This window comes from Gallus gallus, chromosome 1, assembly GCF_016699485.2.
Source record: "Gallus gallus isolate bGalGal1 chromosome 1, bGalGal1.mat.broiler.GRCg7b, whole genome shotgun sequence".
NCBI classification, from domain to species: Eukaryota; Metazoa; Chordata; class Aves; order Galliformes; family Phasianidae; genus Gallus; species Gallus gallus.
In genome coordinates this window covers 65,396,356-65,418,624 of record NC_052532.1, presented here as the reverse complement: position 1 = coordinate 65,418,624, position 22,269 = coordinate 65,396,356, and the positions used below count along the sequence as shown (strand labels likewise).

At 41.5% G+C, this 22,269-nt stretch overlaps 1 protein-coding gene and 1 long non-coding RNA gene across 2 annotated transcripts; one reads left to right on the top strand and one right to left on the bottom strand.

Annotated features, from left to right (window-relative positions):
• The first annotated feature begins 4 nt into the window (after positions 1 to 4).
• On the top strand, positions 5 to 8,407 carry LOC101748166. The gene is made up of 2 exons (XR_211104.5): positions 5 to 809; positions 7,411 to 8,407. It is a non-coding gene; the product is annotated as an uncharacterized LOC101748166 (long non-coding RNA).
• Positions 8,408 to 9,472: 1,065 nt separating this feature from the next.
• GOLT1B (golgi transport 1B) lies at positions 9,473 to 22,058 on the bottom strand. Its single transcript, XM_416423.8, has 5 exons — positions 21,931 to 22,058; positions 17,937 to 18,028; positions 16,058 to 16,236; positions 13,408 to 13,489; positions 9,473 to 12,027 (listed from the first exon to the last, which is right to left on the bottom strand). Exons 1-5 carry the CDS (start codon positions 21,953 to 21,955, stop codon positions 11,989 to 11,991), a joined length of 417 nt encoding a protein of 138 aa, XP_416423.3. The 5' UTR covers positions 21,956 to 22,058; the 3' UTR covers positions 9,473 to 11,988.
• Between the last annotated feature and the right edge of the window lie 211 nt (positions 22,059 to 22,269).

Below are 22,269 nucleotides of genomic sequence, written 5' to 3'. Positions count from 1 at the left end.
GGACGCGCGCGCGGCGGCGGGCGCTGAAGAGCGGCGAGGGGCCGCGACCGCCCCGCCTCGCCGCCGCCTCAGGCGCGCACACCTCCCGGCCGACCCGCCCGGCCCGGCCCTGCGGCGCTCACCGAGTATCGGCGGCCGAGCGCCTGGATGGATGCGTACGGCGAGGGCAGCGCCGCCGTTTTGTCTCTTCTCCCTTAGCAAGCATTGAGAAATTTCGCGCTCTGAGTCATTTCCTCCTGCTCGCGCTGACACCGAGCACCTCGCAGCCGGCACCGCACGGCAGCTCCCCCGGCCTTCCGCTTCCACTGGCGAGGAACCCCGCAGGGGCCCACGGGCCCGCCTTGGTTGCACCAGACGGGATCGCCACGCGTCGCAGGGTGCGCCCTGCGGCCTCCTCCAGCTGCCCTGTGCCTGACTACAGCTCTACCAGCGCTGCCCTTTCTGCTCGGGCACCCGTCAGGCAGGTCGCCAGCAGTTGCGGGCAGGGCAGTGAATGGCAGAGACCAACCTACTGCCACGGCACCTGTACTGCGGGGAGTTTTTGAGAGGAAACCCCCGCATGATGTTCACAGTGTGCTTCCTTTCATCTCTACTGATCTTGCAGTTAAGTCTTTTCATCCCTTGCTGTTTTCATAAGCGTTTTCTCCCTCTGATCTGCCTGAGAGTAGTTGCAGAATGCTGTTCCATTTCAGCTCTGCTGTCAGAAGTGTCAGATTCTGCCCTGTGTGATGTATGGGAATTCTCTTGTGTGGTGCTGGAGACCGGTCATAGAAACAGCAGTAAATCTCATATCCGCCACTTTCAGCCAAGTAAGAAAGTGCCATTCAATAGGATTACAATCATTTGGATTCCAAAGAAACACAGGTAAATGATGCCACCCAAAATAAAAGCTCACGGGAACAGTGATGGCTGTTCAGGAGAGAAGAAAGATGGAGTAAAAGATGCAAGGCAGAAAGGTGAAGCGGTAAGGAAGCATCAAACAGATGTATTATCATGCCGTGGAGGGCCACAAAAACGTCCCAGGGCATGGCACACCTCCCCCGTGAGGACAGGCTGAGAGCTGGGGCTGTTCAGCCTGGAGAAGAGAAGCCGCCAGGAGAAATTTCAGTATCTCAGGCAAGGCTGTGAGAAAGAAAAGGACAGACTATTTAGCAGGGTCTGTTGGGATAGGACAAGGGAAATGATTTCAAACTAAAAGAGGGGAGATTTGGATTGGATAGAACAAAAAAGTTTTTTACAATAAGGGTAGTGAAGCACTGGCACAGGTTGCCCAGAGAAGTGGTGGATCTCCAGCCATGGAGATGCTCAAGGTCAGGCTAGTTGCTCTGAGCAACCTGATCTGCTGCAGGTGTCCCTGTTCACTGCATGGGAGTTGGACTGGATGGCCTTTGAAAGTCCCTTCCAACTCAAACTATTCTAGGATTCTGTGATAGCTGCTGTTCAGAGTTCATGAAGCAATTCAATCCATTCACCATCAATTATCTTCAGATTCCAAACAGGATGTAGAAACAGCAATACTGTGGCAGGCCAAAAGTGCACTTAATCCAGTATGCTGCCGCTGGTGATGCACAGGATCAAGGCCTACAGAAGTTACAGGAACAGAACAGGCATCAAGGGCTATTTCCTGACACTCTCCTAGCCTCAAGGTGTTTGTGCCACAGCAGTCTCCTAAAAGATGGATTCCTGCTTAATGGTTGCACATGGGTTTTCATTCTGTTAATTTATCCAGTTTTCTTTGAACACATGTAAATTTTGCTATCTACGATATCTAGTGTTAATGAGTTTCACAGCTTGCCTCTGTTCTGTGGAAAAAAATACCTCATTTTGCTTTGTTTTCAACTACCCACTGGAAAATTTCACGTGAGAAATTCCCTTCTCCCTTCTGATATTATGAGAAATGCTATCAACAGAAAAGAAGCTGAAAATATTCATTTCCTCTGTGCCATTTGTGGTTTTACAGACTGCTCTTGAATCCACTGTTAGTCATCTCTTTTTCCCGATGAAGCGCCCCAATCTTTTTAGTCTAAATATAAGAATAGTTACACGCCATTGATCATTCTTTAGGTTGGGCACATGAACTGCATGCAAATTGAAACTGCAGGTCACCAGGTTTCCTCTTCATGTTTTCCTTTCTATGTTCCTAATAGTGTCTGATGTTCTGTTTCCTAATCTTACTGTTACTGAGCACTGAACTGAACTGATACTTTTACAAAAATAATTCCAAGGTCTTCCAAGGTCATTCATAATCCATCAATGTTTCTATAAATTTAGCCTTTGCTATTATTATTATTAGCTATGTGCATCCTTTTATACCCTTACTTCCTTTGTATCTTTATATCCTTTCCTTCTACCTTCGGATATAAGGAAAAAGTCTTTTACAGTGAGGGTGGGGAGGCACTGGAACATGTTGCCCAGTGATGTGGTTGGTGCCCCATCCCTGGAGACTTTCAAGGAGAGGCTGGATCAGACCCTGGACAACCTGGTCTAGCTGTGGGTGTCCCTGTTCACTGCAGGGGAGTTGGACTAGATGGCCTTTAAAGGTCCCTTCCAACTCGAAGGATTCTATGATTCCGTGATATTTACAGGCATAATTACCTGCTGTTTTGACATACCTATACTCAACTCCAGAAAGTCCTTCTGTATCTCTTTGCAAATAAATCTAGTTTTGTTGAATTCTTTATTATCCCGAAGGATTTTATCTCATCAGCAAACGTTTTCTCTATTTGCCTCCATTTCGATATCATTTTCTCAATCACAGCTATTTCTCTTCTTTTAACCAATCAACGAGAGCAGCCACTAGGGCATCTTTTTCCTGAGTTTGTCTTCCAGAAGGCTTTGGTAAGGATCCTTGTCAAGTCTTCTGTAAATTCAACCAATGAGACCTCTACTGTCTGCACGCTCATGGAATCCTTTAAAGAAACTCCTGGACTAGCCAGGCAGGACTTCCTTGAACACAAGTCACCCTGAGTTTGCCCTTCGATGTGTATTTACCCAAACATCTTTTTCCATTCCTTATTAAAATTTCTACAGTGCCTCCAGGAAATAAAGGGAAAGGAGAAATGTTATCTGAGCTGCAGACAGTGTTTGCTACCGCAAAGTCAAAACATCAAATTCTTGAGAGTACGTGATGAAAAAGTGTTATTTTTATTTATCGTTTAGATGGCCCTGAACTGAAATAAAAATCATAAAAATGAGACCAAAACACTGAGAAGCTACACAGCTTCCCTCGAACATTGATTGAGGACATTGTTTCTATGCTAGATTTTCCATTAATGCAAAGCATTCTGTGAATGCATGACGGCACTGTTAAACTTTAGAAGTTTTAATGAATAAGTTGTTCACAGCTATGAGAGAATTCAGTAATTTATATGTTTCCATTCCAAAGAGTTTTCACACGTTCTAGACATCCACAAGGTGAACGTGAGCTGTGACACCTGGGTCTCTATGGGCAGATGATGTGTGTAGAACAAGCACAAAACCCTGCAATTAGTACATCCCATTCATTTTGTTGGTGGGCAGATGAGCACAGCATTCCTTCTGTTTGCTTTGGGTTCATGAGTAGATTTTTTTTTGCAGTTGACCAAAGGGATTTCACTCATGCACATTATTTAAATGAGAACTGAATAAACTCACATTTTAGACACAGAAACATGAGGAACTACTGTCTGGAAAATGAAAAAACTTTATAAGAACCATATGGGGGAAATCTCAGAGAGGCAGCTTATGTAACTGTGTAGTTCTACAACGAATGAAGGGCAGATACCCATAGCTTGATACATTCTCAAAGGTTTCCTTCTATAACCCTGGTCTGCCCAAAGAGAATGGGGTGAAGCTGGGTAGAAACTGTGTTTTCCATTTAACAAAAATCTGGGATTCTGTGTGGGGTTTTTTTTCTTTTCTTTTGAAATGGAATGAGAACAAAAGATTTCCAAATTTTCTATGGTGAAGTGTGGGGAAATTCTTATCCAATGAAAAGGGGTAATTTTGACAAAATCAGTGTTTCAATACATCACTTTCAAAAATACCAGAATGATGTATTTTGATCTTTCTAAATGCTTTTCTTCTGCTTAGCTTTTCTAATAAAGCTTCCTTAATTTCTGTAGTTGCAGGAAAGTCCCTCTGCTGCTTCTCACTACTCCCCCCCAGAATAATCTTCCATCTAAAATATGTGTCAGGGGAAATCTATAGCCGATTTCAGTCACAGAACTAAATCATGGAATCATAGAATCACCAAGATTGGAAAAGACCCACAGGATCACCCAGTCCAACCTTTCACCCATCACCAATGGTTCTCACTAAACCATGTCCCTCAACACAACGTCCAAACGTTCCTTGAACACCTCCAGGGTCGGTGACTCCACCACCTCCCTGGGCAGCCCATTCCAGTGCCTGACCACCTTTCAGAGAAGTAGCATTTCCTAACGTCCATTAAGAAGTAAGTGAGTAACTGCAGGACGCAATTTCAGCATAGCTGCCTTGCAGGACTGGAAGTATGGCTTTGGAAAGCTTTTAAAATTCTGAAGTAACTGAGGGAAAGACAAGCCTTTGGGTGTGAATAAGGCTGGTGCTGCAGAAGTTTCCTAGCAGAAAACAACCATATATTACACAAATTGTAATCTGTGTGTGTGCACGTGTGTTTGTATATATACAAGACATTAGAGTAAACATTTTTGTTGGTTAAGTTATGTAGACTGCACCAGAAGTAATGCCTCCTATTTATTTCTGTGGACGCTACAATAGATACAAAGTGTACAATAACACTATTTGCTAGAACAAATTCTCAGCTACAAGATGTTATTTTGCCACATAGTCACCACCATTAGCTATGCATTTTTGCCAGTGATGAACAAGAGCTCTTCATTTTGTGGTGTGACAGCTGTGCATGGCCATCCAGAATGTGTCTTGTCTTTCTCATCTCTGTCATCACCACTGAAATGCACCACCCACTGCCTCACTGTGCTCACAGTCGCTGGTTGGTCTCCGTAAACGTTCAGTAAATGCCAAGGAATGTCAGTGGCTGCCATTTTTTGCATGCAGAGGAATTCAGTGCCACACCGTTGCTTCATATGCACTTGCATGTCAGATGCCATTCTGTCAGACTGCCCTTTGCTGCCATCTGTCACACGGCAACAAAGTGTAATGGGATATTGGCGGGAAGGTTCAACTTCCACTGCCATACCACCAGTATCTGCCTCTGACATCATGGACTAACATAATAGAATAGGAGGCATTCCTTTCAGAGCAGTCCTTGTATTTCAGAGGATAGGTTGTTTAGTACCTTGGCCATACAGTCAAATAAGAAGAGAAGCTGAAATAATAAACAGAAACTGGTGGTTCCAACTTCTGGTCTCCATTTTGGAAAAGAAACAAATAGGATTCTCTGCAGAAATGGGTAGACGAAGGCACAGGAGCCTCTCTCAGTTACAAGCTCATGTCACCACTCTGAAGAAGTGCTTGAGTGAGACGTAAGCTTTCAGCGTAATCTGCAGGGAAGATCTATTTGTAGTAGCACCTTTCCCAGTGCTTGCTTCCTCATGCCTATCCTCATGCCGTTCTGCCACCGACTTGACTGTGTGTGGGCTGTGTTGTAAAATGGATTACCGGAGTGATATGGGTTTAAAAAATCCCTGATAAAAAGCGTAGGAGGAGGAAGTAATTGTTGTAGATGCTGAAGGGTGGAAAGTGCTTAAGCTGGCATCACAGTAAAGGACTACAGATTGCACAATCAATTCAGAGAAAGAAACGTCTAAAAATGCCATGAAAGAAGATGAAGGGGAACACGGTAACAGAGCACCTGACAACCAGGAGAACACCCAGAAAAAGGCTGAAGGGGAAAGGTTTTTATGTGCAAGGGTAATGGAAATTGGGAACAAACACGATGCCTCCTGCTGCTTCGTTCCCACCCACTGGGGAAACAGCATTTTTACACAATAAGCACTTTGTGAGCCTGTCACTTATTTCTACCCTGAGAGGCAAGAAAAACAACACAAGAGTTAATCAGGAACAGAGTTTGTTCCCAGTGTTGGTTCCAGCTGATTTTACAGCCACTCACCTTCCAGCCTCTCCTCACAGCCTCCCCAGCCGTGGCCATGGTGGCTTGCCGCTCCCTCCTGCCTCTTCCAGAAGGTTCTGACCACCCTGCCTCAGCTGCTGCCTGCCACGTGGCTCTGCTGGCTGGGGCCAGCACCCTCTGCACCTCAGGAGAGAAAATGTCCACAACGCTGATGGACTGAGGGCTTTGAGGATACTTTTTGGTGGAGGTTAGGTGTTACTGGAGGCAGAAAGCATGGTGTGGGAGAAGCTGCAATCTTAGGATAATCTTTCACATACACTAGATAGTTCAACATAAAAGCCAGCCAGCCAGGCCACTTGAAGACTCAGTAGTTCCTGCATTTCCTGATACTAGAAGGACAGGATTAAGGGATATTATAATGCTGCTGCCTTTGATAAACTCAAGAACTTGGGGATTCAATTCCTGCTGCTTGTCTGCTGGAGCCCAGCTTGGTTCCCCCTGGAGACCTGGGTGTCTCTGTCCCACACCTATAGGTGCAGCTGCAGCTCTCATGTTTCCAAGTTCAGCTGATAGTGAGGCATGACATATGTCCCATGGAGACACGCGTGCACATCCTCATGCATGCACACAACAGTGATATGAAACAGCAGTGTGCTCGTGTGGCCAAGAATACCAGTGGTATCCTGGTGTGCCTTGAAAAGTGTGGCCAGCAGGTCAAGGAAGGCGATCCTCCCCCTCTACAGTACTGCTGAGGCCACAGCTGAAGTACTGCATGCAGTTCTGGGCTCCCCTGTTCAAGAAAGACAGGGAACTGCTGTGGAGAGTCCAGTGGAAGGACACAAAGATGACGAGGAGCCTGGAGCATCTCCTTTCGAGGAAAGGCTGAGAGACCTGGGGCCGTTCAGCCTGGAGAAGACAGAGAAGGGGATTTTATCAATGCTTATAAATATCTAATGGGCAGGAGTCAAGTGAATAGGGCCAGGCCCTTCTTGGTGGTGGCCAGTGACAGGACAAGGGGCAATGGGCACAAACTGGAATAGAGGAAGTTTCAGCTGAACATGAGTAAGAAGTTCTTTACTTTGAGGATGGCAGAGTACCGGAGCAGGCTGCCCAGAGAGGTAGTGGGGTCATCTTCCCTGTAGATACTCTAAATCCTCCTTGACACTTTCCTGTACAGTCTACGGTAGGGAACCTGCTTTAGCAGGGGGTTTGCTCTGGATGATCTCTAGAGGTACCTTCCAACCACTGTGATTCTGTTTGGAGAGGAAAATGACAGACTTTTAAAGACAGACATAATGGGACGTGAGGAGGGGGACATAATTTTTTTTTTTTATTACCAAAAATGTCGTTTCCATTAAAGCAGTATAAACAGTAAATCTTGTTTTCTCTGATTTTAGACGAAGAGCTTTTGAATGACTGGAGAAAGGAAGACGGTGAGGCAACTGCATTGTCCCAAGTTGAATACCGACTGTCCTCATCCTGATTTCAGCATGACTGCTTTGAACGCTGCCAGCTGAGAGGCAGGCCAGCTCCACGCGTTTCACAGTGAGCGGCTCTCTGTAAAAAGTTCAACACTCATTTGGTGGTTCAAAACTACAAGGCAGTTCACCAGTCTAAATTAAAATTTACAGAGACTCCACAGAAGTACACAGCAAACCGACCCAAAATTTCCAACGCTGAACGGCTCCTGGGCCTTTCTCTTCCTCGCAGCTCCCTCTGGCGGCCCCGCTGCCCGGTGGCGGGTAGGCCGGTCGCACGGCTTTCAGCGAGCTGACTTCCAGGCGTTCAGGTAAACCAGATGCTAATGCCGGCTCTATCACACGCATGCATCTTGGAGATATTTCTCAAGATCTGTTTACAACTCCCAAGTTTGGTATCATGAGTTTCACACATAGTTGAGGAGGATGCATTAGCATCTTAAGAATGTGCTGAAATTTGCTTGGAGGGGGATCACGGTAGCTTCAGAATCCATGTTAGACTAAGCACGAGTTGCATGTTTTCTGAACGATGTTTTAATGTGCCAAGACCAATACTACAGAGGTAAAGCTGAGAACAATAGGGGGCCACAAAAGCCAAATCTCTGTTGAAAAAGACTGGAAATGGCACACTGATGCTGTCAGAGCTGATAATGGTAACATGAAGAGTAGAAGTAACAGCCAAAGAAAGCCCGAACACGGCAGCCAGAGACATGGAGACCAAGGGCTGGTAGCAACATATCCAAACGGACTGCAGGGAAACCTACAGTCATTATAGAGAGTGAATTTCACATTTTCAGTTTTATAATTAAGCAAACCAGAAAGGCGGCAGTTAGAATAGCCTGAACCTTGAAATTAGCTTGAAACTTGGCAAGGAAATAGTTCTAAAGTAATCAAATAAAGCCTCACCTTGTGATGATGCCTACTGCAGAGATGTCTTTTTTATAACTTTGCTGACAGTCTCTTAAAATAGCGGTACCATATTGTGAGCAATAACAATGTCAAAGTATTCTTGGTTAATAAATGGCAACAGTTCCCTGAAAGTAACTGGCCATGAACCATATGCAGGTTGAGATTACCTCTCTCACAGTTTTACAGATGTAACTAGGTGTACCTGGAATTTTTTTTCCTTTTAAACCAGGAAGCATTAACTCTTTGGATTTCCTAGGATACAACCAACTTTACCAAAGTTAGTAGAAAGGCTAGAACTTCAAATTAAGCTTTTAGGACTTTGAACAAGCACACCTCAACAACAAATTTAAATTCCTGCTTTGGTGTTCTACTCTCTATGAAAATCCACAGCAGTGGGATGCAAGCTTGCACATCGCTACAGAATAACAAGTCTGCTCATCAGGCCACTCTGTGGGATATAGAGAAGGTCACGCTCGTGCCCTTGAAATAAAGTAGAGGGATCAGGACCAGCTGTAAGTTTTAGACATGTCTTTTTTCTCCTAAACTTTCACTTATTTCCTCTCTCCTTGCATGGTAGTCTAGCAAAGAAACAGTTTCCCACCTAATTGTGATTTCCACACTGTGACGTTTGAAACTAGAACACGGAAAACAAGCTGAGATCATGACTCCAGTTGTAGCTCTTGCCTTCAGAAAAAGATTCTGACCAAAGTACTAAAGTTCAAGGTGCTCAGGATTACACAGTAGTGAGCGACAAAGCAATGGAAAGCATCATACACTGCAAGTGAGAATGTCCTATTCACCTGGCAGTTGTGCATTGTCAGTGGATTGCCCCTGGGATCAAGCAACATCCTATTATTTACAGGAAGATGCCTATAAAAGAAAGAGGCAGATGCTTACCTAAAAGAATGCTTATTGTAAGAGACAAACCTTTAAATTAAGATTAATCAAAGACTATACACTATGAAAGTAAAATCACCATAAGACAGAAAAGCGCGCACTCCTTAACCTTTGGAAAGGAAAACTTGTCAAAACACTTTCACAGCATTCACGTGTAAGGAGACACGAAGACAAATCATAGAAAAAGGTACCCTTTATTCAAGATATGACAAGTATATTTACAGTATCCATTTGCTCAGAATGAAATCCATCCTTACATTTTTTTTTTAAAGCAGCAATTATAAATTACATTTAAAAGAGGAAACGTTCCAAACATGTTTCTGTTAGAGATTTTTTACAACAGAAACATTTAAGGCTAAGTAGTTCAGACCATTGCTGCCACCCACATTTATCTTGGCAAAACCGTCTAAAAGACAACATTACCTTGAGGGATTAAGACTCTGTGAAACTCAGCATACCCTTTTGTTCCCTCAGATGCATTTCACAACAGTTCATATCTGACAAAAATTGACTTTTGATTTAAAACAAAGAATTAAACAGGAACAAGATGAACTGCCTACATCTCAGTTTCAGAGGGCTAAAAGATAACATACAGTAATGCATTCATTACCTCTGAAAGATGTCAGATTTCTTGTCGATGAAAGTACTTCAGCTTACCAAGCTATTTGCTTTCAGTTAGAGCTCCAGTCATGTGGTGTAATCCACCTGTCCCATCAGATTACTTTTCAAAAGACAAGAAAAATCTTCAGGTAGCTGACTTGTAATGTAAATGATGAACACGGCTTTAAACAGCACTTGATTCCCACAGTACAGACTACTGCTCAACCAAAGCAAACGTGATGAGTTTGCTGAACAGCTGTAGTGTTATTTCTAGTCATTTAACACACAACAGATCTGCAGGAACAGTTAAAATTGGTTCATCTCTTGAGGTAGGAGCCACAAGTCACATTTAGTCCATATGTAGCACATGCTATCATAGTCAACTTTTTCATATAAACTTTCAAGAAAACACTGATGTGTTTTCTCAGATACTGTTCACTCTAACTGTCATGGCATTTTTTCCCCATTGAATGATTTCCCTGCGTGTTTGAGAAGGAAGCTAATTAAATATGGGAGTTAGAAATACTAGGTTGCAGCCATTGATGCAGTTGCAGTGAAAAAACACTCATGCCTTATACAAAAAGCTTTGTAGCAACTTCCAAAACAGTATCCGAGAATCCTTCTTAAAAGATGTTCTGAAAAAAATACCAATTTTAACTGCATAATAATAAAATCAGTCATTAGGCCTTTAAGACTACATAGCTAGCTGAAATATTATCATTGCATTTCAGTAAGTTTTTAGGATTACATCTGAAGGGAAAAAGAACATTAAAACAGAAAACCCCAAGATCTTCACAAATACAGTTTTCTTAATGATCACTTTTTGTTAGGTATCTATAGCTGTATCTACTGAAAGTATGTTTAACATTTCAAGAGAAGCAGAAATGTGACCTTTGCATTAGTGGGGGACGAATACTCCAGGCAACATCTAAGTTGTTGTTATGACAGAAGTCTTGCGTTATTTGAAGATCTGAAGATAACCCAAGGAACAAGTTATGTAACACTGAGATTGGCACTTGATTGTTAATTAGTCCATTTACTAAATTTGCTCCCCAGAGACTCACATACACACAGTTTTAAGTTTTCATTTTATTACCGTAAAAAATAAACGTCAACTTGTAGTTCCAGAATAAACAAAGAAACCTTAGCTTCAAACCATTTAAAAACAAAAGGTTCGTATTTTGATAAGATACATTTCACAAGATTCATGTCAGCACCGTAACCAGGTGCATTTTTTTTTGAACCAAACACATTTCAAGGTTTTCAAGTTAGTGAGAAGGGGCTACATTCTCACCTGGATGCAGACATAACATGACTCAAGAAGAACAAACTGGAAGGAGTGTAAGTCAGTTTCTAGAGTTCCCCTGTTGAACTCTACATGTTCGGAACCAACACTTAAGACTGAAGTTACTGAAGACTGACCTTCTGCATGTTCCAAAATGGAAGGCAAATACAATCAACTTACATTTGGCTTTGAAACATTACCATAATGTTTTATTTCAACCACATATTTACAGAAATGTATACAACAGAAGTGTGCAGGGTTTCCTTTTTAGTCATAATATACTTAGAGATGAATAGTCATCTCAACTTCCATGCAAAGGCGCATCTCTTGTTACACGAGAAGTTTTCTGTATTTTGCCTTTTTTGTTTTGTTTTGTTTGTTCACTTTGCATTCTGAGGGTAACAAGAAGAAGGTTGGATAAGTTGGAGTGACCTTAAAAATGGAGGCCTGTTTGCTCTACTGCACCTTCACAATAAGGAGGTAAAGTACAGGCACCTTTAAATCCAGAAGGGTTCATTACCTTTTCCAAAACCAACAAACACAGTCTTGAACAGCTGTAATGTGAGTTATTCCATGACTTTCACCTCTTCAGTTTACTTCCTGAACTCTGCAGTTACTTTTCCTAGAAGCATACTTGCCGAGCTTCTAATGTATATTGTTGACTATACATTTTAATTTAAACTGTTAGGTAAAGAATGTTACAAGCCTTTCCTTTGTACACAACTTAATCTTTGTGCTGAGTATTCTTCAAAAGGATTTTATAAATAATACAATAAGTTTAGAATCAGTCTTCTGCCCTCTTGTCATTATACCATGTTGTTGCTTTCTCCAACTTTATCTACAAGCTGTAAAAAAGAAACAAAAAGTTTTAAGCTACATTACATTTACGTGCAATTTAATTAGTCTCAAATGCAACTTGCTGTTTGCACAGTTGGTATGTGACTGAAAATGAGAGTAGTACTCACCAAGGTTTCATGATTTAAGTTTGTGAAATTAAAAATCTTACATTGCAACTGCGTTTCTACATGACATGTTTTCTTATATAAGACGTTAACAGTGCAACATGAAGATGCAAGAGAATGAAAAAGGAAATAGAAGAATACAGATACCACTGCTAGCTTAATGATTAAAACAAAACAATGCAGTATCAGCCACACATGCATTAGTAGACCAAGTAAGATATTTCAACTGACCATTACTGTGGATTCTCTTCTGAGCCTACGTAGGCTTTGAATAAAACATTAACAATTATCTTTTTAAAACAAGATTTAACCCCGTTATGATCAAATTAAATGTGAGTAGACAAGATCAATTGACAAGTAAAACATTCAATTGATCATGAACGATGAGCCAGAACTTGGCCTAAGCTGTACAATTGGAACAGATGGTCTTGAAAACTAATTTTTAAAATACAGACTGATATATATCTTAGTTATGTCCCCTATTAATTTTTTTTGCAGTAGCTATGAAAACTGTAGCTTTCAAAACCAGAGTTAAAAACATCTGTGTTAAAATACATACAGAAATTATCACAGTAAAAGCAGTTGACCAAAATACCCTACCTAGATAACCATCTTTCTGGCACCTATTTACTGTCTTCAAATCCCTGGCTACTCAGTTAAGAAAATGGAAAACTGCATTTGAAGAAGTACAAAGCTTAGTAAACAGCCAAGAACCAATCTGTTACAGCAGGCCTGAATAAATATTGTACTTGATGAATGATTATGCATGATGAGTTTCTAGATTCACCATGCAAGCTGCAAATTAACACTGAGCAAACCTCTTTGTTACTACCAGCCACTTTTCTTAGATACATCCGAATACTGCACAAAGAAGGGAGATGCCTCTCTCATCTGACAGACAAGAGAAGAGGCACAGAACAGCGGCATGGTTTGCCTGTCTGTGGTCACCTAGGGCTAGCAGTGAGGCAGGAACCAGTATTCTTAGTCACAATCCTGAATCACAGTCCAGGGCTCTTTCCCCTTTACAAGGCTTAAAGCAGGGGCAGCTTCTGCAAAGGTGTTATTTCTTTTACATTTAAAAGCCTCTCACTGGGAATGAGGGTTATTTGTTTGTTACAAAAACTATGCAGTAATGCAATCAAATTCATTGTTCTAAAAAGCTGTATGTGATTTAGTCCCAATGCACTTCTGCTACTGCAATAGTAATGAAATAGGAAAAAATAGCAAAAGCCTTAAGTTTTACATTAAGTACCAAACACTTACCGAGCTTATACCAGGTAAATTCAAGAGAGAACCAAGGACTGGAACTCTTCTAATAAAGCCAATCACCACAGGAAAGAACCCCCTTTAGGTAAGGTAAAAATACTGTATTAGTTTTTATAAACAAACTATTCTACAGTTGCTCTGAAGAACTGGAAATTCAAGTCCTGTTGTTCCTTCACTGAGAAGGATTTCACCAAATACATGAACAGACGTTTAGCAAAGAAAAAAAACAAACAAAGAAATATTCTTTTAAATTGATGTAAACATTTTCCTCATAGCTGGCAACCCTCAGAATCAGCTGTTCAGAGAATTAACTAAGGGATGAATATCCAACTTACTCAAGAGGACTGATGTTCCCATCTACTTTCTCAAAATTGTTATAAACATCAAGATAAATTTTTTTTAACCTTACAGGGAATACATTCTTGCAGTTATCACTCATCTTCCTATATCCAGTGTAAAAATACTTGTAAGGTAATTCTAGGTAATCCCCTTTGAAACCAGGTATGGCAATGTTTAATTGACTAAAGAAAATTAAGCACAATGTGTTTGTGCACTCACGTAATTGACAAATACATGTAATGTCAGAAATGTGAATAACGAGCCAGGAGCTGCTGCCTTTTACAGCTGGTATGGTGTAGCCCCTGCACTGCCAGTTTGTCTCTGCAGCAGGAAAAAGGATTTTCTGTGGCAGTATCTCAGCTGTCTGAAGTCAACCGCATCAATTCAGCTGGTACTGGCATTCTACCTTCTCTTGTTGAGCTAGACATTTCCTAGCATAGAAGAAGGATTGGCATGTAAATCCACCTCTGTCACATTTGACCAGAGGAATTTCACTATTCATCACCATCTTGCTGGTAAAAGCTATTTGTTGGATCATATCAATACCAGTAAGTCCCCCCTCCTCCCTGGGCTATCTACTTACTATTTTTTTTTTTAAAGACCAGATCATTACACTGAAACTACACACTGTGATGCAGGGCACACAAACCACTCGTAACAGACAGATATAATTGGTGTAACCAAGAATACAAAATAGTCATTATAGTTAGGATAGCATCTTTAACAAGAACTTCAGATATCTTTGATCTGAACAAGGCTCTGAGAACAGTCTAGACTATGATAAAAGAGACTGTACTGTAGTAGCTGTCTCCAGGGAATGCAATTTGAATGTGTAAAGGCAAAGAACTCTGATAGGAAACTTCTGGCAGTACACTAAATAAAGAAGGGAAAGACATTCTAGATTTAACCCAGAGTAAAATCACAGCTGCATCTCTCTCACTGCAGTAAAACGTATATTAAGTAAAAATCTCTGCTGTCATCTCAACTGTTTAAGTGTTCTTGGCTACCACTACCTAAAACCTTTGCTTTGTGGACAACAGGATCTCTGCAATTCCTTTTACAGGGAGTGTGAAAGATGACTTCATACAAGAAGCCCAACTGTACAAGAGAACTGTCTACACACAAAAATTCTGGTGGAACTGTTTCAGTGGTCTAAAATATATATATATATATAAATCAAGAGACTGAATAAAGTATAATACAGTGCACCTGACACGCAAAAAGTTGCCAAAAACATTATTACAGTTGAAATTAACAAGTCTGAAGCCAAACAAAGAACTTTGCTTGAAGTAGTAACTAGCTAGCACTGTAGCAAGAGATACAGACCTTAACAAGTATCAAGAAGTAGAAAAAGTTGCTTAGAGACAAGTTTAAAAGATTCATTTGGAATTATTTATCCATTGTTGATACTTTTCTGCATAAGATGCAGTCCTAGTGACTTTGGGATAACAATTCAGTGGGCCTTATGTTAAGTAAATAAGCACTAGATGGAATTTTGTCTTCTAAATAGAAGTCCAGGAACCGACACAAACTTCCCCTTCTTACTTATTAACACACTTTCTACTTTGTTTTCTGAAGTATGGATCTTCAGCCATGGATATAAATGGTATGTTGCAACATCCTAGATTCTTTCACCCTTAAATTAATTGTAAGTTAAATGACATGTTCTAACAGATGCAACGTATCTGTTGTAATGTTACTAAGTATGTAACATCTATGTAGAGGAGAAACAAATGTTTAAGTCATTTCAGATATCAGTAACCAAAACCAACATCTCATACATTCCAAACAGGGCACAAGTACAACAAAACACCACAGAAGCCATCTCCTCACTGGGGCTACCATAGAAATGAAATAGTAAAAGTTGTGAAGCTAAGATGTTCGTAAGCACATATTTTGCCTCACTTATTAATTCAAAGAACAAACTCTCCACCAAAAAAGCTGAATGACCAACAACTCAACCAACAGAACCGATAAAATATAGGCATTTTTCTTTTACATGGAAATACTTAACATTTGGCACTTGTACCAATTTGATCTCCCAAATATTTTGCAGCTGTACAGTTATTTGATTAGATATACGCTACGATGCTAAAAGTCAGTTTGATATCTGCCTCACAAATATTAGCAAATTTGAGTCCTGGAACCTCTTCACCTCTTGCAAATGTAACCCAACAGCTTCTAACAAAATCTATCAGAAGTGAACATTCAAAGAACGTTGTTTTCCCAGTTGTAATACAGTATGCTAAGCAGGTATATGCGTTCCTTGATATATCAATATAAAAAGCAATTTTGAAACAAGTCTTACCTGAATAATAGGAAGAACCCATAAATTTCAAGAATCATTCCTATTAAAGGCCAACCAATCAGAACTATGAGCACACCACCCAGGAAAAAGCCCGTTGCTTTCATTTTGTGTTTTTGGAAGAAGAATCTAAATGTTCTTTCTAAACCAATAACAAAAGCCAAGCCAGCCACAAATAAAACCTAGAAGAGACAAAAACCAACCAAATAAAGAACACAGCTAAATACATTCCTAAGTTTAGAATGCAAGCACATATTATTAGTCTACAAAATTAGACTGCATTTTTGCACAACTTATTTTAATATTAAAGATTAATAATGAGAGAACTTATTAGTGATTTTAAGAGTCTACCTTCGTGGTCTCTAACAAGCATAATCATGTCAGAAGACCTGGTGACAACAGCTGTCTTTCCTGTAACATAAATACAATCGTTACCTGCAGTCAGTACTGAAGTTTAGTACCACTAACAGCTAAGATTCCTAAAACTGGGAACAGACATGCTACAGAAGCACCCCATAATGGTTATCTTCATTAGCTTGTGCTGATCATTGCAAAGGCAAAACAAGAAAAAAGCTGAAGGGCGTTATCAGCTATCTTCCTTAATTTTGTCTGTGTAACAGGCTGCCACTATTCACTAGTTCCGGTGTAGACTGGATCATCATCACAGTAGTTCAGCCTAACTAAAACTGTTTTGAGTATCCTTAAGCAGCAGAGCATTACTTTATTCTGTAAGCATACATCTGGGCAAAATCTTTTCTGGAAAGAGATTATATCTCAGATTTTACTCATAACTAACAGATGAAATTCAAGTTCACATTATTTAAAAACAAACAAACAAACATGAAGCTACTTCCTTACCACCTTTTACCCCTTTTCTTCTCTTTTATAATTAAGCTTTCTTTAATGATATAGTAACTTTTCTTGCATTATCTTAGGTTACCACATTGCCTTTCACTGTCTCTTCCTACCTACATTCTCATTATTTTCCCTAAACTGGATCTTGCATTTCCACCTTATCTTAGAAAGAAGACAATGTAAACACTGTTTTATTCTCTACTCTTTCAGTATGCACCCAAATTCAAAGGGCATTTATAGAATTTCCATCCAGCAAACCTCAATATTTGATGCTGCTGCCATAGAATGAAACCGGTCCATTTTGACCACAGACATTTGGTCATCAAAGGAGGACACAAATCTCTATCAGGCTGTGCTCTCTGGCTGGCTGGCAAAGCTGAGAACAGCTGGGGCACGGCAATATCAAATTTAGAAAACACAGTGTTATTATTTTACTTTGCACTGGCAATGCTATGTACCTGCCCCTAGGATTTATTTTCTATCCTGCTTAGGCAAAAACTTCAATTTGGTAAAAACTGAACATATTTCAGCTCTCTGTTGTGATGATCTGCTCTCCTAAGCTGTTACCAGCAATTCACTCTTCTCTCCATCCTAATAAAGCACAGCAAAACTGCATTTAACAGAATGCACAGAACACATCATTTGTATTCTTATCCAAATGGATACCTAGCTTTCACAGTTACCTTAGAAGACCATAAAAAGAAAGTGTTGGTAATAATAGCTAATCTAGAAATCTTATTTGCATCAGCATAACTGTAGGACAAGCTGCTGCTTGTCAGACCAACATACCACAGGCCTGACCTGGAGTTACAACATTAAGATTGATGTGAGCTGCTCTAATGTTAAATCAGGGAAAATGATTCACTCAGATCACTGCGCGTAACTCTTCCTTTACACTAAGTTACCACAGTACCTTTTATGACACGGTTTCTATTTGAAAATATATTGTTTTTCAAGTTTATTTTTAATATATTATACACTTAATTTTAAGCAGAGCAGCATTTAAGACCAAAAAGCACACACTTACATTTCCAATAGCAAGAAGAGCTTTGTCAAAGAAGAGTATCATTCCAAAGAAAAGGAAAAACACTCCAAAGCCTGTTAAACCCATTCCGATCTCTGCAAGGAGAAATAAAATTAAGTATATTACATGACGTGGTAACAGGAAAAACTCATGCTTAGAAATTGATACAGACTTGGAACATACAACACAGAAAATTTAAATTCATAGACAAGCTCACAGACTATTTCATGATGACTTAAAAATTTCCTGAACGTACAAATAAAGCTAGTCCTGTATAAACCATTTATTTCCTTACCAGAAAAAAAGAGGTGTTTGGGAGCTGCTTATCATAAAAAGAATCTACTTAACAATATACTGAAATTGAATGCAACAAAAGCATGTAGGGATATACACATAAGGCAAACATCCCTTTTGATTTACTGCTAGCAAGGATTATTTGGGGAACAGATAATAAAACCTTGTTCGCTATTTGCAACTCTTATCCCATAATGCTTATTGCAAACGCGCAAGTACCTCGTCCTCCTGAGACCTCACATTCCACATTACATGCACGGCAATCCCATTTTCCCAACTTCCGGATTAAATACAACACAGATTAATGCTGCAGGCTCCTTCAATCTACCACATGCTGATGGCTGTTAAACATTAGCTTGGGTCTCCCGCCAGCTGTCAGTTTACACACAACTCGTAGACGGTATATATCTCTGAGCTCTGCCTGTCCGTAAAGGTTGTTCAAGACACATTGGATAGGAAAGAGCAGGATAGAAGATTTGTTTGTCTGGAAATGTCAGGCTATGACTAAAACCACCATTTGACAACAGTCTCCGAGGTATTTTGAAGAACATATACAGAAGTACATCACACTTTTAAAATTAAACTTCTGTGGCCTTCCTTTGACTCTCACATGGACTGAATATGAGAAATAACAGGAACACCAGCGATCTTAGCTGCAAAAGCCTTGGTGTTTATCCTCACACTCACTACCTTATGACTGGAGAATTTAGAAATCTATAGGACGTGAACACATAGCTAGCAAAAACAGTAGTACATAGCTAGCAAAAACAGTATTAATACAGGCAGGCTGGCAATCCAGTATACTTTGAAGATGCCAGTATTCTTGTGTGGCCCAACAAACAAAAAGCCCTTTGCTGATACTGCGAGCCAAATTACATCTGGAAGAGATACTTAAATGGATTTTATTTGCTCTTTTGACTGGAACACAGACCTACTTGGTCATTTAACGTTGTTTGAAGAGTTCAGGAAGAAAGGATCACAACAGTGTCGATTTCAGGTGCTTAATTTACAACAAAGAAATCCCCAAACAGCTCAGAGTAAAGAGATTTGTTACAGCGACGTCCAGATCCCCTAAATTCTCCTTTCAGCAAGGCTGCTGAACACATGGCGTTAAATCATGGTATTAAGTCTACCACATTAAAGCTTTACTATGAGCATTTTAACCACTCTGTATTAAAGCCACTACCTGACAATTAACTCTCTGCAGACATTTACAGTACTTTCTTACAATGAACTATAGGTGAATTGCAAATTGCGTCTCCACTGAATCCGCTGACTGCAACTAACATAGGAATTGTAATCTGCCCTTTCTTCTAGTGCTCTTTACTTTAGAAGAGCAGAAACAATTTGTATTCTGGAAGGAAAACACTCCGAGGCAGGATTCCAAAGGAATTACCCGCTGCCAATAAGATAAATATGCTGCCACGGGAAGTGAGTACTCATTCCTTCTTCAGACACAGCACAAAGTGGGGTGCGAGCAAGAAACGGAGGCTGACTCCCAACTGCCGCTGCAATTACAGCTCTTACACTTCTGTATTCACTTGAAAAACATTTGTAACCACTTACTGCCACAGCAGATTCAGTTTCCCTTTAGAGATCAACCATACTCTCTGGTTAGCACAGGAAAATAATGCCCACCATTCTCAGCATCCCAAAGTTACCGCTGAAAGCAGATGAGATGCTGGCAACAGAGGGTAGTAGTTCTGCGCTCATTTCAAGTAAATGATACCAATCCAATCATAGCAGAACTCCTTTTTTTTTCCCCTCCAAAGAATGCTAAGTCAAGTATGTCTGGCCCTGTCATTTTGTACAGTCTTTGCAAACAACAAGCTAGGAAGTTTTATGAGGGGCATAAACTATTGTTAGAATGCTTTCTCCCATACCATAAAAGCCTTCCTATATATCACTCAAATACAACTTGTTCAATGCCTAGAAATGCAGATAACACATTCTAGCCATGTGATAGTTATTTTTTAACGACTATGATTTGCAGAGGGGAGGGATCAGCACATTCTCAGTGTTCCTACAGAAACCCCATGAACTGTGCGAGTAGTGCAGCAAAGCATCAAAATCACTTAGTAAATACCAAGTCTTAAGATGCCTGATTACAAAAGTTTAAGGGAGGAAACTACACATCCTCTATCTTTTGTATAAAAATGAGAATGCACTGCAGTCCAGAAGAAAAACGATTAATATACTTTTTTTTGTGTTATAATTCTGTATTTTTCCAAAGAGAAGGGAGTTTCAAAATATCCAAAGAAATATCTTCAGAATCTTAGAAGAACGCTGACATTCAAAAGCCTCACACTGCACATTATTTTATCTATTACTCTGAGCTCTGAGTTAAAGCCAACAGGGTCAGCAGGAGGAGGAGTTAGCTCAGTGTCCCAAAAAGAAACTAAGGCAAGTACAAACAGTGAACAGGTCTCTTTTTTCCCAGTGAATGCTTTGGATGGGACAAGGGGGAATGGGCAAAAGCAAAGCCCACAAGGCTTTAACACATCATATACCTAAGAATTAGCCCTAAGACTTAACACCCATTCCAGTAACAGAGCATAGCACCTGAATTTCTTAGGAAGTCATTAACCTCGTGTCTTGCTAACCCGCTTTACTACCCATTTACATCCTTTGACTCAGTTGGCTCACCAATGCTTTCACTGCTCTGCTATCAAATTAAACTTTCTTTCCCTATAGCTTTCACACCTGTCCTCCTTCAAACAACATTAAACACTTAACACTCATTTCCTTTTATGATAACTATACTGAGAATGTATCATGCATGATATGTTAATTTAAATAAAAGACCTTTACTTTTGCAGTTTTAATGCCTACAAACCCTCTGATTTCTTCTCATTTCCCCTTTCAGCATCTTTAATCCCAGTTATTCCTAGTCAGGCAAAGCAAAACTACTCTCAGGTCCAAGCTGTTCTTCACTCGCTTCAGACGGAGTGCCTGGTCCTTACCTTACAACCCCTTCTATGTCACCTGCAAACACTCCATTCAGTAACAAAGTTAAAAGAAACAGTAAAGACACTGACATGTATTTACTCAAAACCATTAACACCCACATGGAGGCATACAGGATAACAGACATCTTCCAATTCTCACTCTTGCGTACTGCTCAGCTTTCATTCATTCTCTCCTTGCCATTGCCAGCAACACCACCAACGTGAAACACCTCACATTCCAAAGGAGAAGCCAGCAGCAGCAGCACTGGTGACCAACGCCCACCTGAAGATGCTGGATGGGCCCTGGTAAGCTCTCTTCCAAGCTTACACCCCACTCACTTTCAGCTTTACCTAATGAGCCCCATCAGCACCACTATCCCAAGGCAGGAGCGCATCCATAGCACCCCCCAAGGCGCGGCGATACCGACAGGACCAGGCGAACTCCCCCGCGCCCGCACACCCCTACCGCTGGCACACACCCTGAGCCGGACCCTCCCCAGCGACCCCCACCGCACCGCCCGGACCCGCCCCTCGCCCACACTCCGGAGGCGGGAAACGCGAACAAAGGGCGAGGGCCCGGGTGGGCCCGTGATGTGCGGCCCTATGCCGGGCTTGTCCAGCCCTCCCGTCAGCGATTACCGACGGGCACCCCGCGGCCCTGCCCCTGCCGCCTCCTCCGCGGCACGGCCGCCCCCGGCGAGAGACCCGCGTTCCCCTCCCACCAGGAGCCAATGGGGTGAGGGTGCGGCGCTCACTCTGGGTGTCCGAGAGGGAGATCATGGTGGCGGCGGGGCAACAACGGGGAAGGAGAAAGAGCCGAACAGCAGCAGCGGGGCGACAACGGCCACGTCTTCCGGAAACACGCAGCCCCCTTCGCCTCGCCGCCGGCTGAAAGGAGAGCGCCGATTGGCGGGGTGGCGTCCAATGAGCAGATGCCTTGTTCGCGTGGCTCCGCCCCTCCGCTTTCGTTCCGCTGAGCGGGAGGCTCGTAACATCGGCGTGGATTGGGGGAGAGGGCAGCACGTGGTAACACCCACGCTCGCCTCGCTGTAGGTGATTGGCTGAGGGGAGCCGGCAGCGGAAGTAGGGGACTG